This window comes from Arachis ipaensis, chromosome B03 (assembly GCF_000816755.2).
Source record: "Arachis ipaensis cultivar K30076 chromosome B03, Araip1.1, whole genome shotgun sequence".
Lineage (NCBI taxonomy): Eukaryota > Viridiplantae > Streptophyta > Magnoliopsida > Fabales > Fabaceae > Arachis > Arachis ipaensis.
In genome coordinates this window covers 53242566-53258573 of record NC_029787.2, presented here as the reverse complement: position 1 = coordinate 53258573, position 16008 = coordinate 53242566, and the positions used below count along the sequence as shown (strand labels likewise).

General features: G+C 37.2%; 1 protein-coding gene across 1 annotated transcript; it reads right to left on the bottom strand.

Moving 5' to 3' along the window:
* Positions 6291–7654, bottom strand: LOC107633157. The gene is made up of 4 exons (XM_016336793.1): positions 7174–7654; positions 6839–7080; positions 6540–6743; positions 6291–6392 (listed from the first exon to the last, which is right to left on the bottom strand). Exons 1-4 carry the CDS (start codon positions 7652–7654, stop codon positions 6291–6293), a joined length of 1029 nt encoding a protein of 342 aa, XP_016192279.1.

Here is a 16008-nt window from a genome sequence, read left to right as displayed (position 1 = left end):
GGGTGTTGCGGGGTGGTCTAGGTGGTTGGGGGTGGCGCGGTGGTCGGGTCTGGCGCGGTGGTCGGAGGTGGGCAGCTGGGGCGGTGGTGAGTGCAGAGAAGGAAGGAGTGAGAGGAGGGTTGGGCGTGAATGGGCGACGCGATGGGGTTAGGGTTCGCGTGACTCGGGGTTAGTGGATTCAAATCCACGCGATCGCGTGACTAGAGTGAAATGGGTTTGACACGGTCACGTGGTCGAGGCAGTCACGTGGGTTGGATAAAAGATAAGTGACACGGACGCGTGAGGCACACGACCGCGTCGCTGAATATTGTGCTAGACGCACACTTCCAACATCGTTTCAGCGCAACTCTCTGTCTCCATTTAGGGGGCCATAATATCCATGCGACGTGGATGTGTCGCTCACGCTTTCGCGTGGGATGAGTGTTTTGCAAGTGACGCAAACGTGTGGGCCGTTTTGTGCTAAACGCATACCAGCCGTACGATTCCAGCCCAACTTTCTGGGTATTGGATCTTTACCCCGATTTCCTTCTCACGCCCACGCGTGGCCTGCGCGCTCGCGTGGGGTGATTTTTTTTTCTTTTATGCAGTATGCAATATGTAGGACTAATGTAGATGCTATGAATACTTCCAGGTTCAGTGAAGATAAAATAAAATAAAGACAAACAATCATGAAAATTGAAAAAGAAATGATCATACCATGGTGGGTTGTCTCCCACTAGCACTTTTAGTTAAAGTCCTTAAGTTGGACATTTGATGAGCTTCCTGTTATGGTGGCTTGTGCTTAAATTCATCCAGAAATCTCCACCAATGTTTGGAATGCCAACAGCCTCCGGGGTCCCAAACTAGGCATGTAAAGCTTTTGAGCAGCTTCAAACAGATTCTCAGGCTCCCAGGGTGACGAATGTTAGAATAGATTTCAGGATCCCAAACTTTGCTTTTAAATCCGCCTTTGTCTTGATTTATATTCTTCCATCCGGGTGGTTTAGAAATTGTATTCTCACCAAGATGACCAAACGCCTTCCGAGACCCATTCAATTGAACTTGATACCAATCCTTGCACTTCGAATTGAAGTGTAGAACCTTATTGAATCTTGCACACCAGCTCTGAGTACGAGCCATTTCCTTCTTACTCTTAAAGCCGTAGAGAGCTCTAAGCTGGCCATCTGTTTCAAGCAAATCATATTCAAGTGGAAAAGTAAAGACAAAGGTTAAAGATTGTACCCACTTGAAGCTTGTGTTCGGTGGTAATGGCCTTGGGATAGGTGTTTCCAGTGGTGTTGTTGCCTAAAGGGTTGATCAATGGCTCTTGGCTCTATCCATCCTTGATTGCTCTGACCTTGATGCATATTCCTGCTATAGCTTTCATTCCCTTCAACAATATTAGAACCAAACTCAAAGTGAGAGGGGTGAGAACTCATGGTAGCTAATAAGAATAAAAAAATGAAAACAGAAATAAATAAACAAAATGAAGAAAAATATTTACAATATCCAATAATAAGGCATACGTTTGCAATTCTCCGACAACGGCGCCATTTTGAAGAACCGGATTTCCTATCGGCAAAGAAATTCACAAATATATTATCGCGTTGCAAGTATAGCTTCTAAACCAACAGAAAATCCTTTCTTACAAAAGTTTTGGTTGTCACAAGTAACAAACCCAATAAAATTTATAAACCGAAGTATTTAAACCTTGGGTCGTCTTCTCAAGGAATTGCAGGGAGGTGTTCTTATTATTAGCTATGGAAAAGGTAGAATTTTGGGTTTTGAAAGGTTTGAACACGGAAAATAAATTACAGAAATTAATAAATTAATATCTAATAAAAATCCTGGCAAGGTATGAAAATTGGAAGTCCTATCCTAGTTATCCTTATCAATGGTGATGAGAATTGAGTTTTATTCCCACTTAGTTAACCTTTACTAAAGCAAAGGAAAGTCAAGTGGACTAATTAGTTAGATCCTCAAATCCTAGTCAATTCCTAAGAAAGGACTACAGTTAGTGGAATTCAATTCAATTAGCAAAAATAACAATTATCAATCACGATGAGTTTGATAACTCAAGAGTTACCAATTAATCAACCAAACCCAAAAGGGAAAAATCTAAATTAAATTAAAAGCATTCATATAAATAAAGCACAGCAAAGTCAAATCTGAAATACCTCAATTTATATTAAATAAAGCATTCAAATCTAAAGACGAAGAATTCATAAGACAAATTGATAATCACGAGTCAGATACGAATAAAAGCATTAGAATAAATAAAAATATAAAAGAAATATTGAACCTGAGAGAAAGTTGAAATAATAAGAAATCCTAATTCCTTTAAGAGGAATCCTAAATCTTAAATCCTAAGAGAGAGGAGAGAACCTCTCTCTCTAAAAACTACAACTAATCCTAAAATTATGAATGTATGATCTATTCGTTGTCCCCTTTGATTCCTCCATTCTCTGGCTTATATTCTGTGTTTCTGGATTCAGAATTGGACTGAAAAAGGGTCCAGAAATCGCTTGGGGCGTTTTCTGCAGATTCCGCACGTGGCGTCTGTCACGCGTCCGCGTAGGTCACGCGGTCGCGTCATCTAGAGTTCTGCTCTTCCACACGGTCGCGTCAGTCACGCGTACGCATCATTTGCGTTCTGCTCAAGGAACGCGTCCGCGTTATTCATGTGTTCGCGTCGCTGCCTTTTCGCGCTAGGCACGCGGCTGCGTCGTCCATGCGTTCGCGTCGCTGCCTTTTTCTTCAAGACTCCATTTTTGTGCTTTCCTTCCATTTTTGTATGTTTCCTTTCTGTCCTCTAAGCCATTCCTGCCTTGAGAGATCTGAAAATACTTAACACACAAATCACGGCATCGAATGGTAATAAAGGGTAATTAAAATCAATATTTTTAAAGCATAGAAACATGTTTTTCACATATATCACATAATAAGGAAGGGAAAGTAAAACCATAAAATTTACATGAATAAGTGGGTGAGGGATTGAATAAATCACTTGAATTGGGCACAAAATACATCATAAAATATGGGTTTATTATTGGCCATTATTGTTAGCCACATCCTCAGGTGGATTTGGTCCTCTTCTAATTCTTCTTCTCCAATAACTCCCTTCCCTCTTGCTTCTCTTCTCAATCTTAGAAATGTCCTCTCTGGTTCAGAATCAAAAGAGGTGGATGTACCTCTTCTTCCTCTTGGCATATAATACAAACAAAACCAGAAAACTAAAATGAAACACTCTACTGCTAGAGTGTGGTTAAGGTTAGTTGAAACAAATTCTCAAATAGTTAAAATGCTTAACAAAAACAAAGAAAAAGTTCTTAATCTAGATTATCACCTACTTAATCATTGTCAATCTAGATCAATCCCCGGCAACGGCGCCAAAAACTTGATGAGGGAAAAACGATTCCACACAAACTCACCGGCAAGTGTACCGGGTCGCATCAAGCAGTAATAACTCACAGGAGTGAGGTCGATCCCACAGGGATTGATGCATTGAGCAACTTTAGTATGGTGATGAATTTAGTTAAGCAAATATTTGATGATTTGGAGTGAAATTTGATTAACAGAAGTTAAATTGCAAGGAAATAAAATGTAGAAAGTAAATTGGGCAAAATCTTAAAGTGCAGAAAGAGTAAATTGCAGAAACTTAAAGTGCAAGAAATTAAAAGAGCTGAAACTTAAATTGCAAGAATGGTAAATGTCTAAAACTTAAAGTGCAAGAATTTTAAATTGCTAAATCTAAATTGATAGGAAACTTAAATTGCATGAAGAATAAAGGGATTTGGGTAAATGGAATCAAAACATAAAATGAAATGTGCAGTGAATTAAAGAACTCTCAGATGACAAAACTTAGAAAATAGATCAATTCAGTACAAAAACAGAAATGGAAAAGTTCAGAAGAATCAAAACAAAATGAAAACTTAGATCCACTTTAAATTCATAAAAGAGAAATTGACAAATGCAGTAGAATAACAAAACAGAAAGAAAACTCAAATATCAATTGCTCTCTTGACAAAAATAGAAAAGAAGAAATTGCAGAAGAAAGGTAACCCGAAAGGAAACTATGATCAGATCTTCAATTCATAAAGCTATCAAAGGAAAAATGAAAGAGAACTCCAAGATGAAGAAATTCAGAAGAATTCTTCAATTTGAAATCGAAAGACCCAAAATAGAAAGTAACAATTACAGATAAGAGAAAGCCAAACAGAAAGGAAAATTCAGATCTGATCTTAATTCTAAAATTCTAAAATGAAAACTAAAAGAGAGCTCCCCAATGAAATCAAATTCCTAGATATTTATACACTTTCCAATTATGGCTTCCAGTACTTGGAGTGGGCTTTTTGGCCTTGTATGAAGTGGATCAGAATTCAGCTTTGTTGCAACTTCCAGGGGAACGTTGCGTTCTCAAAGTAAGCGCAGCGTTCACTTTCCCACGCGTGCGTGTCCTTTTGCTCTTTTTGTTCATCGACGCATATGCGTCATGTACGCGTACGCGTCACTATCAGTCTTCAGCTCAAACACGCTTGTGCGCCCCTTTTACGCGTACGCGCCCTTAGTAGCGTTAACTTAGTGAGCGCTACGTTGTCTTAGTGAGCGCTGCCCACGCGTGCGCGTTCTCTACGCGTGCGCATGGGTAGCAAAATATCCATTCCATGCTTCAGCGCCAATCACGCGTGCACATGCTTTGTACCAGGTGCACCATCGATGCGTGCGCGTCATACACGCATGCGCGTCGATTGCAAAGCTTTGCCTCTAACTTTGAATCTTGCCCGAAAACACTGAGTAAATGAACATAGCTCTCTCTTTGAAAATGAGCGCCAAACATACCCATGCGTACGCGTCATGCACGCGTACGCGTGGATCTTCGAAACTTGCCTCCTGACGCGTAAGCGTCCCGTACGCGTGCGCGTCGCAAGTGAGCGTGGCGTTCATTATTTGAACGCAACGTTATACTGCAGTGCTTCTCCTTTTCTTCATTTTCTCACCTAAAATCAACCAAACAAGCAATCAAAGTCTCACCAAAATCACAAGAATTTGCATCAATAATAATAATCATTTAATTCTTGCATAAATCTCATGATTTTGTATAAAATAAATGATGTTTGTATGAATCAAAATAATCATGAAATTCCACTCCAACCACTTACTTATTGTGCAAGAAAGTGCATAAAACCTAATGAAACAAATGAAAAATGCTCGTGAAACTAGCATAAGATGACTTGTCATCAACACCCTCTATCTCAATTCTCAATCAACAATAATTCAATTCAGCCAGCAACATAAATTCTCAATCAACAATAATCAACAATTCTCAATTCTCAATTCTCAATTCTCAATTCTCAATTCTCAATTCAGCCAGCAACATAAATTCTCAATCAACAATAATCAACAATTCTCAATTCTCAATTCAGCCAGCAACATAAATTCTCAATCAACAATAATCAACAATTCTCAATTCTCAATTCTCAATTCAGCTAGCAACATAAATTCTCAATCAACAATAATCAACAATTCTCAATTCTCAATTCAGCCAGCAACATAAATTCAACATGAAAAATGAAATTCTATAATCTAAATCAAGGGAATGACAATAATACGAGGTTAGGACAGTTAATTACATCATCAGTTGGTGGAATGTGAGTTGCTTCAGAGGAGTGGGGAGTATTTTTTGGTCTACTACTTGAGGAATCCAAAGGAGAATTTTGGGCTACTTTCACTAAGGCTGCTACCTCTTCATCACTCATTCCAGGATTGAGTTGGTGCAACATCACCTTTTATAGACCACAAACACCGTCCATCTTCTTTTCTAATGATGAGATCATATCATTGTATTCAACCTTCACTTGGTGAATCTCCTCATCCTTTCTAAGAGAGGTTCTTGTTAGTGATGTCCCATAACAACGAAGTCGACCTGGTTGGTCCTTTCCTAGCACTGCTACAAATGCATCCTCATGATTTTCCCCTGCCTCTATGCGGCTTTAAAGTTCACTCTACCAAAAGTAACAACAACAAAAAATACAAAGTCACATTAATTTAATATAAATACAAATCTATCTAGCATTTATATTGTACAAATCCAAATACAAATACAAAACAAATCACAATTGTTGTTTGTGTTTTAGCATCAATTTCTTTTCTATTTTTACTTGTGCGAGTTGTTGTGAAAACTTCAGCCCTTGATGGCTCTTCATTGTTCTCTTTAGATTCACGCTAGAGTATGAAGAGAAAAATTTTATATGAAGCATACTAACTAGACAATATAACATGGATACAAAGGAGAAATCATAAAAAAAAATAAGTTATGTTACCAGCTGCTTGCGCACTGTTGCAAAATTTGTGGAACCCATTCGGTGAGGACATGTTTGCTTTGACCTATTTTCAGTATTCTTAACAGACATAGCCTAAATATAAACATGAAAAAGAGATATTATTCTTAACGGACACATTTTCTTTCTCTTTGAAAATCACATCACCTTTTTTTGAAATAGCAAGTCTAATCACAAAAAAAAATCAAGGATAGCTAGAAGAAATAGAAGACATAACATTACCTTGACAGCGGGAAGACTCCAATACCGAATTAGCTTGTGAAACTGAAATTCAGGAATCTCTAATGGTCGGTTCTTTATCATTTCTTTCTTTGTGTTGTACTTTAAGAAATGTTCTTTTTTAATTTCACCCTTGTATTTTTTCCATGCACGACAAAATCCCCGCATAACCCATGGCTTTGAACTTATTGGAAGAATGAACTTTTGCTATGCAACACATACATTAGAACCCCAAAGGTTAGCACACACAACATAACAAATAAATAAATAAATAAATTGTCCATAAAGGCATATTTACAAACGTTGGCGTACTCCCACATGCCCTTCTTGATATTATCAGGCACACCATGCCAACTAGTGTATAGCAAAGTCACAAAACGGGGATTTCTAACTGTTGAACCCAAAAATTGGCCTAAGTTATCTACGACCTCCTTGGTTGGACCAATAGGCTGCCCTTGTAAAAACTCCACCTCCCGTCGATCATTAAAATCAGTGGCATGAAGTGTTTTGCATAAGGTCTTGCCACGAGTTTTCTTTTTAGTGCCTAAGTCCAATTAGAATAACATAATTTTAACTCAACCTAATTGAAAAGTAATATAAGCTATAATTAGGCAATAAAGGAGATAAGAAAAAGTACCTTTATTACTAGCTTGTCCTCCACTACCGTCAATATTTGCAGCATCTTGCTCATTTTGCTCATCGTCCTCATCTTTCTCATCTTTGAAATTAATCCCATGCACCTTAAAATACATGTCAATATTCATTCTTTTTTTGTTTGATTCTATGCTCAGCCCACTTGTATCTTCTCCCTCCTCATTAGAACTTGCATCATCTTGATCCATTGTATCATCTTCAACAATTTTTTTATTCCCAGTTTTCGAGTTCTTTTCAGCTTGAAACATTGTCTCATTCCCACTTTGGGGGTTCTTTTCAGCAGCCTTTAAATTATTCCCATTACCCTCACATTCTTGAAACAGTGAGTTTGGTTGGACCTTCTTTTTCTTCTTCGGAGCCCCAGTTTGCTCTTCAAATGCATCTTCCACTATTGTGATGGATTGTTTTCTTGTTGGATCTTTTGGGTCTTGAGCTTGCAACCTAGCTTTCTTATTGTCAGCCATGATCTTCTCTCTCTTAATATTATATTGTTGTAGCAATTCAGCACTTGACTTAACTTGCATCACCTCAAAAGAATTATTTTTTTTGGACTTTTCTGTTTCATGTTCTTTTGACCTAAGGTAATTATTCTTTTTCTTTTAGTGATCTCCCCTTTTTCCATTCTGCACACATAAAAAAGAAAAAGAAAAAATGTAATCCTATTAATTAAATAAACATAATTCGCACAAGCCAGTAACTAAATAAGCAAAACAACCAACAAAAGTAATTCATTTAGAATACTACCAAAAAAATGCAAAGATAAACACATGTCAAGATGAATCGAAATCAGACACCTCCATGTACTCATCATATTCACTTTTCTCGTCTTCCTCACAATGTTGCTTGGCAAACATGTTTGGAGCCATATCTATGATGGTAGCTCGTAGATCATTCCTCACTAGATCAACTTCGCCATTATCATTTGGAAGACTTGGAATCATTTCAGGTTCACATGGCTCCCTTGCATATATTGTGGGGGAATCAGACTCAAGGTCGTCACTTATTCTAAATAAATCTCTCGGAATTATTTTCATAAGATAGTGTTTGCCACTCACATATGGGTATTGCACATAAAAGCATTGGTTTACTTGAGATGCTAACACAAATGATTCTTCTTGGTAGCATTTTTTACTAAAATACACATATGAGAGACCAAAGTTGTCTTTTGCAAATGTATACCACTCACACTTAAATAGGACTACTTTAAATTGGCCATAATAATCTAACTCAAACATATCAATTATTTTACCATAGTAGGTTACTTTTGCTTCAATTGAGTTCTTATCTTTCACACTAGCAAAACTAGGAGTCAATGCTTCTAATGTGACACCACTATTTTGGGTTTTACGTCTCGCATCACGGTACCTTGTATGGAACCTATACCTATTGATAACAAAACATGAAAATCTTTTCGCAACTCTATTTGGACCTCTAGCCAACCCTTTTGCCCAACCAGGCACATCTTTTTTCATGGCACGGACTTTAAACCATTCTGAGAATTGTTGACTATGGTCTTTGGCTTTCTCCCACTTCATTTTGCATGGATTGTTATCATTAACTTGACTCTCATGCTCCCTAAACATATCAAATATTCTTATTTGTTAGTACGGTACGATGTTGTAGTTGCAAACTAACATATGATAATAAAGCAAACAAAATACCTCATGTAGACTTCGATCTTATCACAGTTGTTCAGGATGTATGCATGCCCTTGTGCTTCTGATTTTTCATCTAAGATGAACACATTTCCCATTTTTCCACCCAAGGGACATCCTTTGTTTGGAAACAAATTGGGAGTTCGCATCTCATCAGAAACACACTCATCATTGTTTCGAGGGACTCTATTTAATCTTGTCTGAACATCCTCAAGCAAATATCTTGAGCAAAAGTTTATACACTCATTAGCCAAATATCCTTCAGCAATGGACCCCTCTGGACGACTTCTGTTACGAATATATGATTTTAGTGTGCACATATACCGTTCAACAGGGTACATCCAACGATATTGAACTGGACCACCTAACCTCACTTCATTTGCCACATGAATAGGCAAATGCACCATTATGTCAAAAAATCTTGGAGGAAAAATCCTCTCAAGTTGGTATAATGTCTCAGCAGTCTCTGCTTCTAAGTTTGCCACCTCAGCTAGGCTAATTACCTTCTGACATACCTGGCGGAAAAATGAGCATAATCAAACTAGAGCGATGGCAACATGGTCAGGAAGTATGCTCTTGATTGGTACTTGCAATAAGTAATGTAACATGAAATGAGCATCATGGGTCTTGTAACCAGAAATCTTCTTTTCTATTTTTTGCACACATCGAGAGATGTTGGAAGCACTTCCGTCTGGTAATTTTGCCCCTTTCATCACACCACAAAAAATTGTTTTCTCTGCTGGAGTCATTGAGAAGCATGCCTTGGCTAACTTAGTTTTTTTCCCATCCTTTATATCTTTCGGCTGAAGGTTTTTCCCGATACCCATGTCTTTAAGGTCAAAACGAGCAGCTGCATGATCTTTTGTCTTTCCAGGAATATCCAATAGAGTTCTTATTATGCTATCAACTATGTTCTTCTCTATGTGTATGACATCAAGGTTATGTCTAAACATGTTGTACTTCCAATATGGTAATTCGAAAAATATTGATCACTTTTTCCAGTTTGATAGCCCATTCTATGATCTCTTTTGCTTCTTCCCGAAAGAGTTATCTATCTCTTGCAATATGTCAAATACAGTTGTTCCCTCTAACAAATGGGGTGGAGACTTAAGTTTAGTTTTTCCATTGAAAGATCTTTTGTTATGCCTCCACAGGTGATTCATGGGTAAAAATCTTCGATGATCCATATAAACAGTCTTGTGACTATGTTTCAAATAGATAGAAGAAGTCTCATCATTACAACACGGACAAGCCAGTTTTCTCTTTGTACTTCAGCCAGATAACATAGCATACGCAGGGAAGTCATTAATTGTCCATAAAAGACATGCTCTCATGTTGAATATTTTGTTTTTTGAAGAGTCATATGTTTCTTCACCTGACTCCCACAGTTCTTTTAATTCTTCAATAAGCAGTTGAAGAAAGACATCAATGTCATTTTCCGGTGATTGTGGTCCAGGAATGAGTAAAGAGAGCATAAAATAATCAGGCTTCATGCTCATCCAAGGGGGTAGATTGTACACCATCAGAACAACAGGCCATATACTATGTGTACTGCTCAAAGTTTGAAACAGATTGAACCCGTCGCTTGCTAAGCCTAGTCTCACATTACGAGACTCCTTCGCAAAATCTTCATGTCGACTGCCAAATGCTTTCCATGATTCACCATCAGCAGGATGCCTTAATGAGCCATCTTTAACACGCTCATTATGATGCCAAGACATAGCTTCAACCGTCCTTGTGCACATGAAAAGTCTTTGAAGTTTGGGAATCAAAGGGAAATGCCTTAGAGTTTTTGCAGCAAATTTATGAGACTTTCTTGATGAGGTTACATCATCCTCTTCCACAACAAGATGCTCAACATAACGGGATGATCCACAGACATGGCATGATACGTCATTCTCATGCCCGTTTTGATACAACATGCAGTCATTAGGACATGCATCGATCTTTTGGAAGTCAAGACCCAAATTCTTTATCATATTCTTGGTTTTATCAAACGAAGTAGGGATATTCAAATATGGCATTCCTCCTTTTAATAATTCCAAGAGAGAAGTGAACGACGCGTTACTCCAACCATGCAAGCATTTTAACAGGTAAAGACGGATAATAAAAGATAATCTTGTGAATCCTTTATACCCGGGGTATAGTTCTTGGCTTGTCTTGTCCACCAATTTATAAAATTCCTTTGCACATTCGTTGGGCCCTATATTTTGTCCATCAAATTGTGTAGTATCTCTGAATCTATCATGTAACAGCTCATCAATGTTATCATTACAGTTATATTCACCATCTGTGTCACTGTCAACATCCATAGCAACAAATGATTCTCCATGATTAAACCACTGCCTATAACCTTCTACAAATCCGTGGCATATTAAATGGTTATACACGTCATCTCTCTTTAACCAAAGTCTATTACAACACTTTTTACATGGGCATTGAATTTCTTCCCCTTGAGGAATTCCCGCTGATGAAAAAGCAAAATGTAAAAACCTTTCTACACCGAATTGATATTCTTTCAAATGACGGGGCGTATCCATCCAATCCTTGGAGACATCCATCGAAAACCTATGTATTTCAAATAGATAGCTAAGTTCATATTCTAAAGTCCTTAATTAATGTTAGTCTCACTAACTGGAAATCTGGCTTCCTATGTAACTACTAAGAGAGAATGTTTTCCCAACCTCCAAAATACTTTGAAAATAACTAACAAAAAATATCAAAGAAAATTGAGTTTTAGCAATTCTTAAAGAAATCCTTGAAGTGACTGCCTCGAGAAAGCACTTAAGTAGTATACATGACGAGCGAATAATTTATACGCTTTTTGGCATTGTTTTTAGTATGTTTTTAGCATATTTTAGTTAGTTTTTATTATGTTTTTATTAGTTTTAAAAATCACATTTATGGACTTTACTATGAGTTTGTGTATTTTTCTGTGATTTCAGGTATTTTCTGGCTGAAATTGAGGGACCTGAGCAAAAATCTGATTCAGAGGCTGAAAAAGGACTGCAGATGCTATTGGATTCTGACCTCCCTGCACTCGATGTAGATTTTCTGGAGTTACAGAGGCCCAATTGGCTCGCTCTTAATTGCATTGGAAAGTAAACATCCTGGGCTTTCCAGCAATATATAATAGTCTATACTTTTCCCGAGATTTGATGGCCCAAACCGGCATTCTAAGTCAGAATAAAAATTCTGGCGTCAAAACGCCAGAACTGGCATAAAAGCTGGAGTTAAACGCCCAAACTGGCACAAAAGCTGGTGTTTAACTCCAAGAAAAGTCTCTACATGTGAAAGCTTCAATGCTCAACCCAAGCACACACTAAGTGGGCCCAGAAGAAGATTTCTGCATTAATTACTTATTTCTGTAACCCTAGGCTACTAGTTCCCTATAAATAGGACCTTTTGCTATTGTATTTTCATCTTGGTTCTTCTGGTTCCCTCTCTGGGGCCGAAGCCAATGACCACCATTATCACTTTTGTATTTTCAACGGTGGAGTTTCTACACACCATAGATTAAGGTGTGGAGCTCTGCTGTTCTTCATGAATTAATGCAAAGTACTATTATTTTTCTATTCAATTCAAGCTTATTCTTATTCCAAGATATTCATTCGCACTTCAACTTGATGAATGCGATGATTTGTGACACTCATCACCATTCTCAACCTATGAACGCGTGCCTGACAACCACCTTCGTTCTACCTTTGATTGAGTGTGTATCTCTTAGCCTCCTGGTTCATGATGCATGGTTGCCTCGCCTGACAACCGAGCCTTCCATTCCATGAGATCAGAGTCTTCGTGGTATAGGTGAGAATTGTTGGCGGCCATTCCTGATATCCGGAAAGTCTAAACCTTGTCTGTGGTATTCCGAGTAGAATCTGGGAATGGATGACTGTGACGAGCTTCAAACTCACGAGTGTTGGGCGTAATGACAGACGCAAAAGGATCAATAGATCCTATTCCAACATGATCGAGAACCGACAGATGATTAGCCGTGCGGTGACAGCGCATTTGTACCATTTTTACTGAGAGGACAGGAGGTAGCCATTGACAATGGTGAAACCCAACATAAAGCTTGCCATGGAAAGGAGTATGAATGATTGGATGAAGACAATAGGAAAGCAGAAGTTTAGGAGGAATAAAGCATCTTCATGCGCTTATCTGAAATTCTCACCAATGAATTACATAAGTACCTCTATCTTATTTTATGTTTTATTCATATTTTAATTATCAATTCTCCATAACCATTTGAATTCGCCTGACTGAGATTTACAAGATGACCATAGCTTGCTTCAAGCCGACAATCTCCATGGGATCGACACTTACTCACGTAAGGTTTATTACTTGGACGACCCAGTACACTTGCTGGTTAGTTGTGCGGAGTTGTGACAAAGAGTTGAGATTACAATTGTGCGTACCAAGCTGTTGGCGCTATTGATGATCACAATTTTGTGCACCAAGTTTATGGCGCTATTGTCGGGGATTATTCGAGTTTGGACAAATGACGGTTCATCTTCTTGCTCAGATTAGGTAACTTTATTTTATGTTTAAGCTTTTTACTTTCTATTTTCGAAAAATTTCAAATAAAAAAAGAAAAAAAAATTAATATTCTGTTCTTTGGAGTTTTTAAGAATAAATTCTAGAGTTTCATGATGATTTGTTGAAGTTTGGCTGGCTGTGAAGCCATGTCTAATCTTTTGGACCGAGGTTTCAACTTATCATCACAAGAGCTTGATGATTTCTAGTGTTTTGGACCGGAGCTTTCACTGAAAGCTTGGCAGGCTAGTAAGTCATGTCTAATTCCTGGACCGGAGTTTTAGACTAACATTGCATGATTCCTGGAATTCTTATTAAAAATTTTGGAAGTCTCTATTTTCTTTTCCAAAATAATTTTCGAAAAAATTACAAAAAAATTTATAAAATTTTAAAACCCAAAAATAATTTATGTTTCTTGTTTGAGTCTAGTGTCTAATTTTAAGTTTGGTGTCAATTGCATTCTCCTAATTTTCGAAAATTACATGCATTATGTTCTTCATTGATCTTCAAGTTATTCTTGATGATTTCCTTGCTCTGATCTTTAAATTCTCTTGTTTTGTGTCTTTTGTTGTTTCTCATATGCATTTTTCAAATTGTTATAGTCCTTAGTATACAAACTTCTAAGTTTGGTGTCTTGCATGCATTGTTTATTTGATCTTAGTTCTTCATGATTTAGTTTCATTTTGTTATTATTCTCTAAAAATTAAAAAAAATTAAAAAAAAAAACTATGTCTTTTTAAGTTAATAATATAGAGAATTGAAGATTCAGAACATTCAGCAGAAGAATTACACAGAAAAAGCTGGGCATTCAAAACGCCCAGTGAGGAAGGAAAACTGGCGTTTAAATGCCAGCCAGGGTACCTGGCCGGGCGTTAAACGCCCAAAAAGGTAGAATTTTGGGTGTTAAACGCCAGAATGGATACCACTCTGGGCGTTTAACGCCAGGATGGCACAAGAGGGAAGATTTTGTTTTTAATTCAAATCTTTTTCAAATTTTCATAATTTTTCAAAATTAAATCTTTTTCAAATCATATCTTTTCAATCATATCTTTTCAAAATCAATTTCTTTCCATTTTTTTTATTTTCAAAAATCCTTGCTACAATTAATGATTTAATTAAAAATTTTCAAGTTGTTACTTGCCTATTAAGAAAGGATCAAATTTTAAATTCTAGAATCATGTCTTTTAATTTCTTGTTAGTCAAGTAATCAACTTTAATTTTAAAAATTTCTTTTTTTAAATTGATTTTCAATCATATCTTCTCAATCATATATTCTCAATCACATCTTTTTCAAAATAATTTTCAATCATATCTTTTTGATTTCTAATTTCAAAATCTTTTATTTTCAAAATCAATTAACTATTACCTCAATTTAAATTTTCGAAAATCATCAACCATTTTTTTAATTTTTCTTTTAATTATTTCAAAATATTTTTTTATTATTTTCGAAAATTCTTCCCCCTTCTAACATTTTCTATTTAAAGGACTAACACTCCTCCTCAACGTGTAATTTGAACCCTATCCCTCTTGATAAGTTCGAATTCACTCCTCTCTACCTCCTCCTTTCATTCATCTTTTCCTCTGACACCTCAAGGAATCTCTATATTGTCACATAGAGGATTCGATACTTTCTTCTCCGCTCTTTCATATGAGCAGGAGCAAGGACAAAGGCATTCTTGTTGAAGCTGATCCTGAACCTGAAAGGACCTTGAAGAGAAAGCTAAGAGAAGCTAAAGCAGAATTCTCTGTAGAGGACCTAACAGAAATTTACAAACAAGAAGAAGCCATGGCAGCCAAAAACAACAACAATGCCAACAATGCAAGGAAGGTGCTTGGTGACTTTACTGCACCTACTCCCGACTTCTATGGGAGAAGCATCTCTATCCCTGCCATTGGAACAAACAATTTTGAGCTTAAGCCTCAATTAGTTTCTCTAATGCAACAGAATTGCAAGTTTCATGGACTTCCATTAGAAGATCCTCATTAGTTCTTAGCTGAATTCTTACAAATATGTGATACTGTTAAGACCAATGGGGTTAACCCTGAGGTCTACAGACTTATGCTCTTCCCTTTTGCTGTAAGAGACAGAGCTAGGACATGGTTAGACTCACAACCTAAAGAAAGCCTGAACTCTTGGGAAAAGCTAGTCAATGCCTTCTTGGCAAAGTTCTTTCCACCTCAAAAATTGAGTAAGCTTAGAGTGGAAGTCTAAACCTTCAGACAGAAGGAAGGTGAATCCCTCTATGAAGATTGGGAAAGATACAAGCAATTGATCAGAATCTGACATGCTTTCAGAATGGAGCATCATAGGTATCTTCTATGATGGTCTATCTGAACTGTCCAAGATGTCATTGGACAGCTCAGCTGGAGGATCTCTTCATCTGAAGAAGACGCCTACAGAAGCTCAGGAAATCATTGAAATGGTTGTAAATAACCAATTCATGTACACTTCTGAAAGGAATCCTGTGAATAATGGGACAAATCAGAAGAAAGGAGTTCTTGAGATTGATACTCTGAACGCCATATTGGCTCAGAATAAAATATTGAATCAGGAAGTCAATATGATTTTTCAAAGTCTGTCTAGAATGCAAGCAGAAACAGGCAGTACCAAGGAAGCTTCATCTGAA